A 19,496-nucleotide genomic window follows, 5' to 3' on the forward strand; every position below is an offset into this window, starting at 1 on the left:
ATTTATTGTCAAATATGCTGAATGTGTATGTGTGTGTGTGTGTGTGTGTGTGTGTGTGTATATATATATATTATATATATATTATGTGTGTGTGTGTGTATATATATATTATATGTGTGTGTGTGTATATATATGTATATGTATGTATATATATATATATACACACACAAACATATATATATATATATATACACACATATATATATATACACACATATATACACACACACACACATATATATATATGCCTTATAATGCGCACCGCATTATAAGGCACATAGAATAGAAGCTGCAGTTGCATTATGCATCCACTGGATGGAGCTACGCTGAAGGCAATACAATACAATGCAGCTTTATTTACATGGCGCCTTCACAACTGCTGCAGCTATAACAAAGCGCTTTGCGAAACATTTAAAAGACTACGTCCAAGAAATCAGAGAATTGATCCATATTTAAGGCGCATCGGGTTATAAGACGCACTGTCAGCTTTTGAGAAAATTGAATGCTTTCAGGTGGCCTTATAGAGTGGACAATGCAGTACTTAATTATATATTATTACGGCATGGCAGTCGACTGGTGAGCATGTCCGCCTCACAGTGCAGAGGTGCAAGGTTCGATTCCGGCGCCGACTTTATTGTGTGGAGCTTGTATGTTCTCCCCGTGCCTTTCGTGGGTTTTCTCCGGGTACTCCGGTTTCCTCCCACATTCCAAAAACATGCGTGGCAGGTTAATGGAACACTCTAAATTGTCCCTAGTTTTGATTGTGAGAGTGAATGGTTGTTTGTCTCCATGTGCCCTGCGATTGGCTGGCAACCAATTCAGTGTCTCCCGCCTACTGGCCGACGACAGCTGGGATAAGCTCCAGCACGCCCCGCAACCCTTGAGAGGATAAGTGGATCAGAAAATATTAATTTATTGTGATGGTAACAGGTTTGTCCATGAATATAACTTTATTTCATACAGTGTTCATTCAAACGGTTTCAGGACAGCGCTGTGGAGTGAAGAAGCTGAAAATAAAAACAAGATATTGTTAATTGAATAATTATTAGCTGGTCTATTTGCTGGTCACTTCTGCCAAAGTGGTGGAACAAGCAAATGTGGTTCACTCTAAATTGCAGGATAAAATATCAAGGATGACTGGTGCTTATAAAAGGAGTCTTAATTTTAGTTTAAACACTTCCTAAACTAGAAGTCTTAAGAATACTTGTCTTAATACAAGCCAGCTGTTCTAAAAATCATAAATGCACATGCATGAACCTAATGCCAAGTTTGCATGCTAAAATTCCAGCTGCTGTCGTGAAGTTGCACAATATAAAGGCTTTTAAATTCATGCTTTATGTTCTTGACACAATAAATTCGAATTTTAAAGTGAAGTTAATTTATATTTGTGTTTTATTGATTTTATCTGTGCTTCACTTGAATAGTTTCTAGGAAAGAAATTCCAGTTTGCTTCTGTGCACAGTGTGAATTTAAGAAAAAAAAGGGTGATTATTTAAAATAAAAAACCAATTGGTTGTTCAATATTAAGTGAAAGGTCTTAGTTTCTCGTGTATTCATTTTTGCTCTTTAACCAAGCAGAAATGTGTTTTATGTAAATAATTGATTATTCGAGAGAATTTTCAGTGGGAAACTTGATCACTAAATTTTCCCTAACTGTCGCCATAGTCATTATTTTTTCATTTTTATTTTGCGATGGTTCATCTTGAGTTGCATTCAAACATGTTGTTCGGTGTAAGACAGGCCTTAGGAACATGATGGGACTTCAGTTGCAACTACTATCTATAAACACTGCCTTTAATTACAAACTACTTTAGTTTATTGATGGACAATGGTGACAGCTCAAGATGCGATAGAAATTTTGAAATTAAAGTCTTCATTAGACAGAAAACGAATCCTTTATAATTCATATCATTTGAGGGATTGAAGGTCTTATTAATGCATGTGTGGAGTTCAAAACAAGAAAGCTGTTTTCACATTCCAGTCTCCACGAAGCCACCAATAATCATTCCTTTGATCATTTTAGCTCTCGACTGCCTGTATTCAAACCACCAAACCACAGAATTTCGTCAATGTTCGAAGTTCCAGTACACCGTCTTACAAAAACCTCATCACCGTGCTGTTCAAACTCACTATCGCTAACAGGAAATAAATACTTTGAGATTCCCCTTCGATGAAAGGCCGCTTATCATTCAAACAGTAGCGACTTATTGATTTCTGTGAGCAGTCACCAATTGACACAGTGGAATTTCCATTCCAGATTTTGAGCCACAGAGACATGAGGATATGCCAGTGTAATAATAGAAGCATCAAGGTCGCTATAACCTCGACAATGGAAGTCCAAAACCTCTCAGTGATCCAAAGCTGCTGTCTACTGCATATTTGCTACCAGCTTTAATTTTGAGCTGATGAAAACAGATGAAACCAAGCTGTTGACTGCATCATACACGTCTTTAAGAACTAATAAAAATGCTCACTAAAAATACAATAGGAGCTCTATTTCTGGAGCATAGCCTTGACAAAATATGACCACAGCCTTTAATCAGTGAATACTTGAACCCCCTCCACTGCACACATTTTTTAACCAACACAGCCCCGCTCTTTTTATTTTTATTTTTTTGTTCCCGCATACCAAAACAGGACTTCCATTACAATGGGATTGATGGATTAAAAGAGCGACTACTATTTTTAACACTGATCACAAGCTCATTATATTGTGATCCGATACAAAAAATTGTATGTCTATTGAAAACTTTACCAAATGGTCATACGCGAAGAAGAACCAGACCATGATGATGGGTGTTTGTACATTTCACAAATACATGAACCATTACTTCATCCATACATGATCAAAATCTTTTGTTATTATTCTACTTGACTAAAAGCAAAGTGTTGGCTTGATCCATTATGTTTAAATGTATTTACCCATTGATCCTTCTACTTCAGGGATGGTCAACTCACGGCCCGTGAGCTACATGCACACACCTGCTCTCGGAGTGGTCGCTCAAACATTATCGATATGGTTCTTTGACCGTTTCAGTTCTAAGGAAGTAATATTGTTCCCCACTGGATGGCAGACATCACATTGTAGTGCTCCTGGCACTCAATCTCCATAGGGTGTAGAAAAAAAGTAGTGTGTTTCTGGTAACCCGACCGACCGAGAATTTCTACGTCGAAAAGAAACTTTACGGTCGGCATTTTTTTCAAACAACCCTCTACATTTTTGTGTAGAGGGGTTACATCGGTGCAAACTCTCGCGATATTCACGTTGAGCGCGTGTGTCGTTTGCCCTGTCGTCTGTCAACAACATTGAAACATGGCGGCGGCCGCGATCTCCGACGACAGTTTAAACCGCGTTTTCTGTGTTACAGTCGCATGCTCGCACCGTAATGTTAAGAAAATAGCATCCATTGATGTATCGAAAAAATTCAGCAAACTATTTGATGAACACCACGGGCGAGTAAAAACCGAGGGCGGAGGACGGCAGCGGAGGAAGACGGCAGCGGCGCGCCCCGGCCCCCCGAGTCCGGAGCGGGGAGAAAACTAAATAGGTGGCGGCGGCCGTGGCGGCCGCGGAGCGGCGGGTTCAATGTCTTCTTGTTTTATGTTTTATGGTTATTTTGTTTACATTGTTGATGGGGAAAAAAAAAAGGATTAAAAAAAAAAAAACAACTTACCGACCTACCGACCCTATGCTGAAATTTCATGTTACCGGAAACACACTATCTTTTTTGTTTGGCCTAAGCTAAGGTGACTACTACCTGGAAGAACAAAATTCCTGGTGAAACACGATGCAATGTTTGCTTTAACTGCAGGCACAGTCATGGTTTTGTTGACAGTCCATTTAAAAAGCATGACGAGTTGTGTCCTCCAAAAATATGGACACATTTAATGCTGTTAAGAGTGTTGCAAACACGTATGGCGAAGTGGCTAGTGTGACGGCTTGAAGAGTCTTCGTGCAGGAGAAATACACCAGGTTTGTTTGGCTCCTTTACAAAGTGGAGTGGATACTGCAGTGGGTCTTGCAGCAAAGTGAGCCAGCCTCTTCTTTTGGGGATATTTAATTAATGACATGCAGGAAAAACATTGTACAGACGCTCCCCAACTTACGAACATCCGAGTTACGAACAACGGTACATACGAACATTTTTACAGGTATGTCGAAAAAGAAAAGAAAAAGTTAGATTTTGTATTGCGCGCCTTTTTCCGAGTACAGGTACTGTAGTGCTTCTTTCCGCCGCTAATACCGATGTGAGGCGCTGTGAGAGCTCGCCCAGCATCCACCCCGAATCCGGCTTCCTCTGCCCAGTTGTTTTAGAAGAGGCAAGCCATTTCATTTCAAATGAAAGTGGCAATAATAAAGAAGGTTGATGCAGGTGAGAAAATGGTGAGCGTTGCACGTGCATACAACATGAATCGTTCAACCATCAGTACCATTTATAAACAGAAAGATGGCATAATGGAACACGTGAAAGGTGCAGTGCCGATGCAATCGACGATCATTAGCAAGAAAAGAGGGAAAATCATAGAAGAGATGGAGAAACATTCCATCCAAGATATAGCACTGAAGCAACTTACGAACGAATTCACCTTACGAACGATCGTTCGGAACGTATCTCGTTCGTAAGCTGGGGAGCGTCTATATAGTATTAAAATCTTTGCGCGAGTTGATCACTGTAAATGAATAAATCCAGTGGTAACTGTACTTACGGACATCTCTTCATATGAAATTTTCAAGTTACAAAACGTCTCAACAGGAAAATATTCCCTCTTGTTAAGAAAGAAATTTCAAGATACAAAAAGGTAAAAATACAGTATTTGCTGCTTCTCGCAGCTCCAAGTTTCCTGAACGCAACATACTTCCAGCTGCTCTGCTTAGAGGGATTTCTACTGTATCTGTCTATGTATGTAGATAGATATATGTGTTTAAGCAGCGTCCTCGTCATTCGCCCCTCGGGCCCTGAGTTGTAGTTTTACATAAATGTGAATCACCCAGAAATAGTGTTCACCAGTCAGGCCATCGCTCACTATGCTAATGTTTGCCTTGGACATTTTCGAAGGATTGTTCAAAGCCGACAAAAGCAAACGTCCTTGGATCAGTTCTTTACAAAACGCCTAACCACTTCTGAGACAGAACATGAACTAAGGAGGACAAAAAACGATGAGGACGCAGTTAAAAACTTAAACGACCATAATTTTTATTCTTTACTTTATTGTGCAATAATCTAATTGTAACATGTATTTGTTACATATTTTGATGCATTTTTATTCTTCAGGAACAATTTATGCCTGAATTTTGGGGGGAGGGGGGCGGCTTGGAACGAATTAGGGCATTTAAAAACAAAACTCGTCTCTACTTACAAAATTTTGTAGTTAAGAAACTTCTACAACCAATTAATTTCGTAAGTTGAGGTCAAATTTCATAAGCCAGCATTTATGATGGTATGGGATAGTTCCCATGAAAGACAGATTGAGAGAGAGAGAGAGAGAGAGAGAGAGATTGTGGAGCAACATTTTGCAGCCAACTTTCTTTTTCAAGGATGTCCTTGCTAATGTTGAACACCTGCACAGAGGGAATTGCGAACTACTGCTCAAACCTTCCTCCACTCACAGCAAATGTATATAGCGCATACAAAAAAAATACATCCAACCTGAACAATATTTGCATTTTCTTATTCACCCCATTTTATGATATTAGATCCATTTGATTTGACTTTAGGGTTGTTCACACGGCACACATTTGCATCGGTGCTGCACGACGTATTTTGTTGCGATATATCTTACACCGGTGTAAATTTTGTGGAGCGTTCACACGTAAAAAGCTGCTTACTAAAGAGAAGCGTGTTAACCCCGGTGCAGCCCCACTTGCGTTCACACGGCAGTTTCTGCAGCCGTGCAATACAATAATAATAATACGGAAATAAAACATGTGCATGCGTGAAGTGTACTTCCTTTTCCTTGCCTTGTTTGTGACATATCCAAAAACCATGGTTTATACTTCTCCAGACAATTCGACACTGTGGTCTATCAGACACCGAAAAAGGGTGAGAGAGAGAGAGAGAGAGAGAGAGAAAGGAAAGATGACGGAAGTACAACAGAGCACAAAAGCAACGCACTCAATACCCGTATGTAATCAACTCTGCTCATGCGTAGCAAGTCTACCCCTGTAGCGTTCACACGTCCCATTTTATATCGGTGCTGCCTCGCAAACTAGCATTTACTCCGGGGTAAATTTTTAAACCACCTCCTGAGCAGGGGTAAATTTGCTCCGGTTTAAGCTGTTTTCAGGGGCTACACCGGTGTAACTTTGTACGTGTGAACGCTCTACGGGGGGCAGCCCCGGTACTACACCGGAGTAAAAGTTGCCGTGTGAACACCCCTTTTGACTCACAGATGGAAGCAAGTGGGCAAGCGTTGTTTTGCAATTTTTTGCCATCTTTGAGTGATTGTTTTATGCATGAGAGACCTTTTCACTGAAAACAAGGAAGGGAAAGTACCGGATTTTTACAACAATAAGGCGCACATATTAGTCTTAAATTTTCTCCAAAACGGACATGGAGCCAAATAATGCCTTTTGTATGCACCGAGTTCTAAAATCTATGAATGGTGTCCTGCGACTTCAATGAGGGGTCCCCTTGACTGACTGGTGTTGTGCGGACACGCTGCTTATATAGAGGAAAGGCGGACGTAACTGAGGACAGCATGCGGACGTTAAAATGGGAAGGGTGGGCGTGAAAGAGGACACTAAAGGCATGCCCCCAGTAAGTGTATACAGTATGCAGTAAGTGCATTGTCCAAAACAACATCTCAAAAATGGCACCGACAAAGAGATACACTTACGAAGCACAGTTTAAATTGTAAGCTATCAAAGCCGCGAGAGAATTCATGACCAACCAATCCATGGTGCTTGGTGCTTTTGTTTTATGAGACAGCGCCATTTATCCATCCGGGCAAGAACTACAGTTGCGCAGCAACATCCGGCGGATTACAAGGAAAAGATGGCCACCGTCCCCTCTTACTGCAGTAAAACGTGTAATGTTCTGCATTACATTCAATAAAGATGCTTTTTGGGAGATTTTAATTCTTTATTCAGCCGCTCTACCGGCCTCACTGGACTTTCATTTTCGACTGTTCTTTCAACTACACATTCCAATCTTACCCGCTTGGGCTACGGCAAGTGATGAGGGACAAGCATACGTTGCATTTTGAAATACAACAAAAACATTGCCGACAAACACATCCAACCCAAACACATCACCAACATGGACAAGGTGCCGCTCATTTTCAGCATCCTGGTGAACCACACTGTAGAAAACAAGGGGACCAGCACAGTAACGCTACGCACAACAGGGCGCGAGAAGTCTGCTTTTACTGTTGTGCTTGGTTGCCATGGTCAAGGACAGATAGGGCCACATACAGTGATCATTTTTAAGATGAAAGAAAAGTATCCAGCCGTAGACAAAGTGAAGTTACGAGCGCCGTGGGAGTGATGGCGAACAGAGCTTGACTAAGACTGGGAGGAAGCGCCAGGCGAGTTACGCCACAATTTGTGAATGGATTGCGGATGCTTGGACGGAAGTAATAATAATAATAATAATAATAAAAATAATACATTTAATTTATTAGCGCCTTTCAAAAGTGCCTGCTTGCACTGTTGTTCGAACTTTTGCAAAAGCCAGCATCATTTCGGAGGAGCCACATGACAACGAGGGAACCTGCAGTGTTGGTGAACTTGCCCAGCTGGTCATTTTGGATTCAGAAGATGAGGACTTTGATGGATTTGTGGATGAGGAGTGAGCAAACAATAAATTGACTAGATTGGTAAATACTTCAATAAAGTACAACCGAACTCAGTTTTGCTCCTTTTCAAAAGCATACGCTAGCGTGCATGCGTGCTACCGTATTTTTGAAGCTAGTGTACGTTTTACCATGGCGGCGTCCAATGATACAATGCGCCTTGTGTATGTGTTAAATACAGAAATAGCACCTGTAACTGACACGATGAGTTTTAATATAGCGTGTCGTATGGTCGTGAAAATACGGTATGTGGTAATTTTGTTTGCTTCAAACCCTTTATTAGATAGTGGATCTTTTATATATGCATATGGGAGCATGTCTGAAGACTACGAACAAATTGCCACCAAAATTCATTTGCACATTCATACTTATTTTCGATTTTGTGGAGGTTATAGTTTGTTTTTTCCTTATTGGAATTCACACTTAATGTCAATAAAATCCAAAATATTGGGCCGATCACCTTTACATTTTCACAAGTTGAAGTGGACAAGAGTAGGAACGTGCATATGAATTTTGGTGGCGATCACCATTGTGAGACATTCAGTGCATGACAAACCAAGCCAGGAAACAATATTACAATGCCTCCTTACTTCAATGACATCTTCTGGCTGATGTGTCAAACAAGCAGTCCCCTCCCATTTTTAGGGCATGACCACTTTGTGCTTAAAGTTGAAAAATAAATTAAAATCACTACAGAGCTTTTCAGGGGGTGAATTTTAGTGCTGACATCATTTTTACACACAGACAGATTACATCAGTGCTCATCATCAGTGTTCAACCCAAAGTGTGCCTTTAAAAAGCTGTCACTCTGTAGAACTGGTAGCCTACATGTTGCTGTAATTACAAAATAAAAACTTTAAACTGAAGGGAGAAAAAAAAACCTTGGAAAAGAATGTCTTCCGTTTAATAATAAAATGATGTATCATCACATATTCACGATAAACACTGTCCAGATGCGCCGCAAGTCTTAAATTCATCCATGAGGTTGGTGGGTCAGCGAAAAAAAAAAAAAGGAGCACCAAACCACAACCTCTGGTGCTCATTTAAGAACCACGCCCAAAATATTTATGTGCACCCCTGATCATAACTATCTTTTGGGACTAATACGATTTCTTAGATTTTGAGCAATCACAAACATCCATTTACCTTGATATTTATTTATTTTGTGATTTCCTCGTTTGTGAATACAGTACACAACAAAGGAATAAATAACAAACATTTATGAGACAGTCCAGTCTCCTACATTTTACAGACATCTGATCATTCTGATGGAGCTAGGCTCAAGGAAATGTCAAATTAAATTCTGTAGGGGGGGGGGGCTATCGAATTTATTTTGTGATTTCCTCGCTTGATTTTCTGTTTTGATGCATTATTTTCAATTTTCCTAGTTTCATTGAAGTAATCATTAATTTACGTTTTTCGGAGGCGGACATGAACGCCTCTTGAGTCGAACGGAAGGAGTATAGTTCCATCTAGTGGATGCATTGTTTACTGCCTCTTATAATCCAGTGCGTCCAATATATGAAAAAAATGACAAAATAGCCCATTCATTGAAGGTGCGCCTCATAATCCAGTGCGCCTTTTAGTGCAGAAAATACGGTCATCCATTTACTGAATGGGGCTTTGCAGTACTTATATCTGTGTTTGGTTTGGTATGATTTTAAAAGACCACAAGAACACCTTTATGTGATCAATGTAAAACAACTAATTAGAAAATTTACATGTAAAACTAGAGTTATTTTTTCCCCTCCTCTAACCTAGTAATTAAACAGCTATTTGGCAGGGTGATGAGTATCTGCTCGACATACATCAAACAGAAGCACTTCTAATTTCTAACACTTTAGAGTTAACATTAGGGTTGGAAAAAGGGATGGGCGAGTACCGATACCAGGTATCAGTATCAGGCCAACACTCGACTTATTTTAAGGTATCGCGTACTCCCAACGTTTTCCAATACCAGTGTCGGCCACCCTCTTGCTGACATTTTACTATGTAGGAACTTTAAAGCATGCATGACTGACTGACTGAATTTGCGTATTCATCATCACTCTCATATAAGGTCGATATTATTGCTTAGTTAGAGTTTGATATCGCTATTTTACACACATGGCCTCAGGGGCTAAAAAAATTAATAACATTTTAAAAAGCACCCAGAATAATAAATAAATAAAAACAGTACAACACCTATGCAAATGTGACATTTACATATGACGCACATTCAACTACTACTAACACAAACACACATATAATTAACGTCCTAATAACTTTAATAATGAAATGTCATGCGCCATGCAATGCATTCTGGGAACCGAATGCCTTTACCATCATTGAATCTGCGGTGACATTGAAGCTCATATGGGGAAAGTGCCGCTACGTTGCATGTTAGGGGGCGTAAAAAAAAAAAAAAATCAAAATGCATTTTCTCTACTGCGCACGCTTTGGTGTTGAAAAGTACGTAAGCTTCTTGACAGTTTGTTGAGAAATGAGCAAGTTACGAATGATTGTAAAGCCACATGAATTGCCTTCAATGGGAACGGTGCTGCCACCAATGTCACAGAGCTAAACTGGGCTGGTACTTACCACCGCAGTTGCAGCGCTCATGCTTTTTTCACAAGACAATCGCTTGCTGATCACTGAAGTGATAGAATAATGAGTCACTAATGTTCACATTAGCATCTGGCTTTGTTGCGCTAGTGATAAGTGCATATGGAAATCTTTGATTCCCGCAAAGAATTTCACAATAGGAGGAAGCTATCTGAGCCTGTGCCGGAGATTCGGGTTTGGTCAGTGGACAGCATTCTCAGCAATCAGTCATATATATATATATATATATATATATATATACAAACGATTAAAATATTTAATCTAATTAAAAATGCAACTGTCATAATTAACTCAAATTCACTAAAAATTAATCGTGATTACGCACGCATTTTTTACAGCTCAATAGACAGTGCATGATGTCAGACTTGTTCTTCTGTCAAAGTCCAGTTTGCCATTACGTGGGTCCCACCCGGTGTTTAGAGTGAGACACCACAGTTGAATTTTACTGTGCCTCAGAACAAAATGGCACACTTGTGGTTGAAGGTATTTCAAAATGTTATTTGAACACCGTTGTATTCACTTTCATTCTTTCCACTTCACTGTATCCCTTGTAAAGAAGTTGTACAACCACATGTTTTGATTGGGACTTTTTCTGTGTTTCATTTTATGTATTTAAATTGATTTTATTGTTGGTTTTATCCAAAATATAATATATTCCTCCTACATTCCAAAAACATGCGCGTGAGGTTAATTGAACATTCTAAATTGTCCCTGTGATTGTGAGTGCGAATGGTTGTTTGTCTATATGTGCCACACGATTGACTCGCAACCAGTTCAAGGCGTAGCCTGCCTACTGCCTAAAGACAGTTGGGATAGGCTGCAGCATGACCCTCGTGAGGACAAGCGGTTTGGATAACGAATGGATGGATATTCTTGAAAATGATATGCAATTGGTTGAATTAAAAAATATGTAGCGAAATAGTCGTATCGGTACTTTTGGTGACTACTCAAGAGTTGAGTGGTGGTATCGGTCTGAAAAAAAAAAACAAAAAACGGTATCAAACATTCCTGGCTGCAGCTTACGATTATTTTAATAAACAATTAATCCATTGATTATTTTTTCAATTTATCAATAAGTCTGATTGAAAAAAATTCACCCATCAATTCAAAAACAGGACATATTTCAAACTAAGAGTGCAGAAAATGAATTAATTATGAGTCAGTTAATTGTTTGTCTGGTAAAAATGTTTAGCGTTGTTTTCCAAAGTAAAAGCAGATGTTTTCTTTTGACTAAACACAAAGAAAATTGGTCTGCGGTCATGGAGGACAACAGAAATCAGAGAATATTTTGTGCTGAGATGCTGAAATTCAAAGGATTTGGAGATTTTTTTTTTTAAATCTAAGAGATTACAGTAATCGACTATTAAAAATAATTAGCAATGAATATGATAATTGATTAGTTGTCATTAACTGTTGCACCTCAAATTAACTTCATTGTATTGCATGAATGTCATCTATTCATAGCCTAGATGTTTACAGTAAAGCCCTGAGAATAGCTCTCTGTGAAGCGGTTGAAATTCATCATGAGGACAGTAACTTTGAAGTTCGCCAAACTTTATCCTTGACATTTAAAGGCGAGTCAAGGGCAATTAAACCAGTCCAGGTCAACACGCTCTGGTAGAAATTGTTATAATTTTAATTAAAAGGTATTTATTGTGACTTGAAGGAGCTCTCTGTCATCATTCAGCACATGCTCCTTAGAAAGTCAGTTTAGTCGTTGCCAAAATTGCCTCAGGGACAGAATTTAGATTAACAGAAGATAACAAACTTGTTCTTTATATGAATAGCATGCTATGCTAGTAGAGCTAATTCAAAAACAAAAGTTTTCCTATTCTAGTTTTTTTTTTTAACTAATTTGTGAGGCCTGGACTGGTAAGCATAACTCAACAGAAACTATGATGCAGGTGTTATCTACCCACTAAAAATTATTGCTGGGCCTGACTACATGTTGTAGAATGTAGAAAAGTCATCCCCAAAAGTTTTGAAAAACACGAATACTTGATTGAAGGGATAATTATTCCGTTATCACACACACACACACACACACACACACACACACACACACACACACACACACACACACGCATATAAGGGCTGGGCAATAATGGGAAAAAAATCTTTTGTTAAAATAAATATTTCAACAATTCGCAATGTCTGCAATGATCCTTTGTCAGTTCAGGACTTCAATTTTTCATTTAAAATTGACCATGCAGTCCCGCATTTGTAACAATAAAATTGTCAAATGCTTACTTCTTTGTGTCCATGTGACAATATCTGAGCACAACATGTGAATTAAGTAAAGTCAGTGACTGAACGTGAATTTGAAAATACAAGTTACTGCATTTATACAGAAAAGATGTAAGTGCAGTGTGTTGGTTTCAACCCAAAAGGACGGCGTTATTAGGAGATAAATGTTGTATACTGGACCCATGGGCTGTCTTACCTTGTCCAGCTCGTCATGCAACTCCGACAGGGTGGGTCTTATAAGCTTCTCCCCCAAAGGTGCGGCTGTCTGGCGGTAGAAATCGATGTTGGGCACGGCATCGATGGTGTTATGGCCAAAAGTCCTCAGGTAATAGGTGTTCGTGTGGGTGTCATAGTGATAGTGATGCTGGCCGCCAGTCGATGAATGTAGACTCGTCTCGCTCATCACGGTGTCCCCATTCTGCATCCCCTCGACAGGCGTTGACTCTGGGGAAGCCGGACTCCCAGCCCCGCTTGGGTCTATAAAGTTCACTACCCGAAAACGTCCTTTCGCTTCCTCCCCGCTTGTCCCCGGGTATTCAGGAGGAGCACCAAGAGTGGCCTTATCGCTGGACGGGACAGTGGTCGAAGCTTCGGAACTCGGCGACTCGTCTCCCACTGCGGCAGCTGCCTCGGCCACAAGGTCCACCTGGAAACGGCTCTGACTATGCGTCGGGCCGGGCGGCTTCTGCCCCGCGTCGGGGGCTAAAAAATCATTTTCCGCCGGGGCGTTCTCTTTCGGAGCGAGAGCTGTGCTTGATGGCGCCGACATGGCACACTCGATACAAACTAACAGATAAACCGTATACGAAAAAGCGCGTTAGGCCCTCAAAGCAATTCTATAACAAATTGGTCCGTGAAGAGCAGAACTGTGCCGTTCTCTTAAGTGTTTAGCAGGAGGGGGAAACGCGCCTCGAAAGCCGTATGGACCGCGGTAACAACCCACAATTCTTCGTCTGTGACAAACGTGTGGCTACAAGATGGAAACTTGAAGCCACCTACTGACTTTTTCTTTCGCAGCCGTAAAGGCGGTAATTTTCGTCCCCCCTCCCAAACTTAGGTCCGTCGAACTAATGTCTTCCTGTAATTCAGAGCAGGATGCTGTTGTCGACCTTGCCGCAACTCCTCCTAGCTTCCTAGCGGCTCCCTCGCCAGTAATATACACACACTGCGGTCCGCATCACTGAAGGGTGGGTTCCTGCTACGCGTGACCTCGCGAGATGTTAACGTTCGCGTCTCATTTTTCAAGCGCACATGGGTGGGGGTGGGGTACTTACGTGAGATGTTGAAACAGCAGACAGCACTTTTTCTTTTATTTCTGTAAACTCGTGACGCACATACTATGCGCTATAAAATACATGATTAAATTAACTACAGTGGAATATGTCCATTATAGTTTATATTTTCTCTATTTAAGGGTTTTGGAGTTTCCTGAAAGAAAAGGAAGACAATCAAAAAAAGCGACAGAACAATTTCAGTTCAATTACCGTTTTTTTTAACCTAGCATTTCTGGTGGAGACGGATGGATGGATAGATAGATAGATAGATAGATAGATAGATAGATAGATAGATAGATAGATAGATAGATAGAAATTATGAAACAAAGTCAAGTATAAAAGGGTTTTCTCTCAATTAAATAGTTATTAAATGTAAATGGTCAAAATGGGGACAGCCTTGGAATGGACATCTAAGTCATGCGGACAAACATGTCCCACTTTACAACAACTTTAGTCTCAGATTCTCCAACTTTAGCTACCATGTGCAGTGCATTCCTTGACTAGGTCATTGGGTGTGCTGGTGATAATGTTGAATTGTAGGTGCACTTTAAGAATTTAATCCGATCTCCTAATATGTTGACTTTTTAGCTATAACTACATAAAGACAACAGAGTCTGACTCTTGACGACCCTTCAATAGATGCCTACCCTGGAAAAGTACTCCTATTTAGAATGTAAATAATTCCACATCAGGTTTGTTTGTGTACAAATAAAGGCGGTTGTTTTTGTTTTAACAGAGAGTGGTAGTTAGAAGTGGTACTTCAATCAAAGAGCAACCTGAATTATTTATCAGGAGACATGGTACTGTACTTTCAAGTGTGATGAAACTGAGCGGCCTTTGAGTGAAGATACTTTTTGAATGAGTTTTTACAGATGTTTTTGCTACTAATGTGCAAATTCATCTCAGCCTCATGGGGCTCTTAGCAGAATTGGATTTGGGTTCCCCCATTAAACCATGTTTTTATGTTTAAATTGTTAAAAAAGAAAGAAAAACTATTCTTATTTTTGGGTACCCTTGTGGTTAGAGCTATTTCCTCAGGTGGGCTTTCAGTGACATACTCCAGTAATGTTCATCTTAGCATCCACTGAGAGATGTGTTTCAAAAACTAGCTTTCATCCAGTCGGCGCAATACTCCAATCACAGATGACTGTCAAACAATCCTGGGTCTCTCTCTCTCTCTCTCTCTCTCTCTCTCTCTCTCTCTCTCTCTTTCTCTCTCTCTCTCAGTAGGTCTCAGATCCTTTCATTTCACATATCGTTTATCTTTGTGAGTGGGTGTGCTCAAGCCAATCTCCCAGTTGACCTCAGGCAAGAGACATACATCCTGGATTGGACAAACATCCTTTCATACTCACATTCACACCTTAAGGACAATTTAGACTCTAAATTGTCCTTAAGGTGTGAAGACCCAATATTTATGGTTTTGTAATGTGGGAGGGAACTGGAGTACCAAGACGAAAAAAAACACGAGCACTGGGACAACATGCAAACTTGACACAAGAAGGCAGGAGCTGAGATACGTACCTATAACCTCTGAACAGTGAGCCAGATGTGCTAATCAGTTGGTCACTGTGCCGTCAATCGGAAATTTCACACATATTATATACTGAAATTGCACAATGAACTGGTTCCATAAAAGGACACATTATGAGCTGAATACTTTGGCAAAGCACAGACCATTTTGACATAAAAACTATATGCCAACAGAACACGGGTCATCTCTTGAACGACATCATACACAAATTAAAGCATGGTGGTGGCAGTCTTATCTTGGCTTTGTTGTCGTATTACCAGTTGAATTTGTGGCCAAACTCTATCACTCTTGGTTTCATCACACCATACGATCAGGAAGCCTCTGGTGAAATATTGTATGCAGAAATAGGAAATTTTCTTACAAGAACATATTACACCATAAAAAGATGTGCACAACTTGTTTATGACAGATATTCACCACAGTTGGCCCAGATGGAATACAGATGCTCACAGCTGTCATTTAAGCACACAAAATGACTATTCATATCACAAAACACTAGGTAGAGCTGTTCTCGAAACTGAAATCAGGTTGCTGTGGCATGCTCCAATGTGCTGTGGGAGAGCCGCAAGAAATTATCTGAGTTCATTTGTCCATAAATTATTTATTTGCAGAGTTAGGCATCGTCAGTCCGGTGAGTCCGTCAGTGAGTTGCCATTAGTATTTCAGGCCGCCCCAGTGCATTTGAGTCGTTGGCAACAGCCAAAAGAGAATGGACTTACCTGTACTACATCACACGCAGGTGCCGCACACCTGTCACGCAGTCAAATACAGAAAAAAATAAGTGTTCTCTACCTTTCAGTGCCACAAACCTCATCGGCATGTGTCCCATATTGTTTTTATTTCACCAATCACCTTGCTGTGTGTGTGTGTTATATTTAATTTTACACATTTATTTGGCTGCGTGACGGCTTGTGCAGCACCTGTGTGTGAAGTGGACATTAGATTTTTGACGCCGATTGGCTTTCGCCAACAAGGGACGGAAATACTGGAGGAAAGAGTGACAAACCTCCCTCAGTCAGACAGAATGCCCAGCTCTTTTTATTTATTCCATATGTATGCATCGTTGCCAGCTTGATATAGTGACAATGAAATTATCTTTCGTTTGTTTTCATTCCGGACCAAGTCAGAATCGAAGCGGATCCCCAAAAATGCAAACCAGGAGTGGATCGAATAGAAAAAATAATTTATTGTAACAAAACTGGTTGCGAGACGAGCAAAGTACAACAGAAATCGCTGGGAGCAACCCGGAGTGAAATAACACGACTAACAAAACGAGCTTGCAAAAGTCAAGAGAAATAGTAACACAAAATCACTTGCCCAAAAACGACATGGCAAAGCCAATCAATGAGAAAAACACAAACACACCAAGGATAGCAATTTCAAAAACTAACCAAAGATAAGAAAAACAAATCAGAATACGACAGGTCTATGGACAAAATAGAGAGCGCTGAAAGTGTAGAAAATCAGCATTTGAGCGTGAGACGGGAGCAAGGCGAATATTCCGACAACTGGCAATGGCTTGACAGTCTCTTAAAACAGGTGACAGATAATAATATGATGAGGAACAGGTGCGGAACCCGGAAAGAACCCTCCACTGCCACCTGCTGGAGACAAAACAAAACAGAACCATGACACCATTAAGATGTCCATCCATTCATCCATCAATTATCTGTACCGCTTACCCGCCCTCACCAAGTGCGCTGGAGCCTATACCAGTTGGCTTCAGGCAAAAGGCAAGGAACATACAAACAATTATTCACACTTACAGGCAATTTAGAGTCTTCAATAAATCTACTATGCATGTATTGGGAATGTGGGAGGAACATGCAAACTCCACACTGGAAGGCTGGAGCCCAGATTCAAACCTACGACCTCTGACTGTGAGGAGGATATGCTAAGCAGTCATGCACATGCCGCTCATTTGATGTCAGAAGGTCAAGTTACAATAAACCTGTCTACCAGTTTCCATTCAGACAGTAAGTCACGGCTTCCTGCAAGTACATCAGATTTGCGTTCAGTCAAATAGGCCAAGATTTCACCCGAAGTCAATTTGTGAATAAACTGATAGGTGATCATTATTATTTCAGTACATATATTTTTGTGACATTTCTTTTGTTTTTTAGTGTACCTTTTTTATTTTTACAATCATATAATGGGTGCTTAGGCTCATTAAAGGCTGGGAAACAAGTAAATGTTTACTCTTGCACCATATATTAAAATCTCAGCAGATCACATCACTTTTTTTTATACAGGAAAAACACAGCTCATGAAATAGTGCCAAAAAGAATGGCAAAACAATGAAAAGAAAAGTGCAAAAAATGCACAGAACTATTATATTAACTACAAAAACACTCTTAGGCTCAATAGTTTTTCTTTATTTTATTTTTGTCAAGCTATTACCTTCAAGAAAGGGAAAGGTGCTCGGATATCTCATTGAAAGCCATAGTTAAGTTGCACTCAGTGAAAGTCACAGCACCCTGTTAACCAAAAGGTCACAGATATGGTCAAAACAAACGAGTGTGGTGATACATAAACTGCATACACAACCATGTGATGTAGCACTTTGCTGGGAAGTTTTTAATAACCCATGTTATTCTCCTAATGACACCTTCATCTTAAAATATTCTGAGTACCGGTATTTTGAACAAGCGGTGGTTGCCATTGCTCAAATGTGGATGTTTCTATTTCACTGTCCCAATTATGTCGGCCGATTTAGGATAAGAAACAGAGTACAGCCTGGACAGGGCACCAGTAAATCAAAGTGCAGCTACACGCGGCCCAAAAAAGTCAGAAGTTAACATTTTTGCAGTCAAACTGAAACAGAAAAAACAGTTGTGTGAGAATAGGCCACCTATATCTATTTATCTATATAATTCAGTCAATTTCTATACAATTTCTGTTTTGATTTTAAGCGTTTTTTATAATTGTCTGATGTTCAATATTGCTTGTTTTCTGAGCACCTAGGATATTTTAATAGAATATCATTGCAGCGATACAAATATGCTTTATTTGAAATACAAGCCCACCTAAAAACAAACTTTGAATTGGTTTGTCAACAACTAATGTGATATCTTGAGTTTTTTGTTGCTCAGATCTATGTTTCAAAAATAGAGATCAAATAAACCAGTTCTACCTGTAAAAGGTTTACTTTAAACATACTCCACAGATTCCCAGTGTATGTGACAAAGTAACATCTCATTGCAGACTTAACCAAGAGGTCATCCAGCTCACTGCCAGTTCCTTCTGGGAGCATTTCATGACACTGGGGGGCTTCACTTGAATATTTCAACTTGCTGGCCACAGAAATAACTCATGGGGCCCAAACCCTTGGCACACTTCTCATGTTACAGTGAAGTGTCTCGACAGAAATGATGGCACATCCACCCTAAAGCAGAGTTCTTAAGGACTTGTAGAATACGTAGTATAATAAGAATAAGATGAAATAAAAGTGCAGATTATCCAGGACTGGTTCATGATATTCCCATTCCGTCCATTTTGTTCTGCTTATTACATTCACTGGAGCCCAGCCCAGTTATAGTGAGGGGTGGGGCATGCTGGTCTGGTTATCAACCAATTGCACGTCACATAAAGAATATTCTTATTTAGGAACCCAGGTTCCTGGATAAAAGCCTGTGCTAGCACAGGAAAATTATTCAAATTTCACACAGAAAGGTCAGAGCCAAGTATCAAACCCTCAACCATTGACTGCAAGGGATAGGCTATGTACTCACCATGTGGCCTGTGTTTTCTCGAAGCCTTATGAAAGCCATTTTATGTGCAAGAAATATTGAATCTGATGCTAGTCTAGATTTAGATTGGAGGTCTTAATACCCAGTTGGAATTAAGTGACGATTTACATCTAATTATCTGACTGTAAGGCGTACGCAGGAATCGTTGTTATGATTATATTATTGTCCGTGTTTTATATTTTGTGTTCCGTTGTATTATTATTTGATTTTGAATGTTCCTTAAAGCACCCTTTTTACAGCTGCAGCTGTTGTGAAAGTGCCACATAAATAAAGATGTGTTGTATTGTACAGTAT

General features: G+C 40.0%; 1 protein-coding gene across 2 annotated transcripts in view; it reads right to left on the reverse strand.

Moving 5' to 3' along the window:
* Window positions 1-13,806, reverse strand: part of slc12a2 (solute carrier family 12 member 2) — an 84,968-nt gene extending 71,162 nt beyond the window's left edge. For both annotated transcript variants that reach the window (XM_019862917.1, XM_019862912.1), the window contains exon 1: window positions 12,842-13,806. In XM_019862917.1, the coding sequence (XP_019718476.1) occupies window positions 12,842-13,414 (573 nt within the window). In that variant the 5' untranslated portion in view covers window positions 13,415-13,806. The remainder of the gene's footprint in view (window positions 1-12,841) is intronic.
* Window positions 13,807-19,496: the final 5,690 nt, after the last annotated feature.

Source organism: Hippocampus comes, unplaced genomic scaffold (assembly GCF_001891065.2).
Source record: "Hippocampus comes isolate QL1 unplaced genomic scaffold, H_comes_QL1_v1.1 scaffold223, whole genome shotgun sequence".
Lineage (NCBI taxonomy): Eukaryota > Metazoa > Chordata > Actinopteri > Syngnathiformes > Syngnathidae > Hippocampus > Hippocampus comes.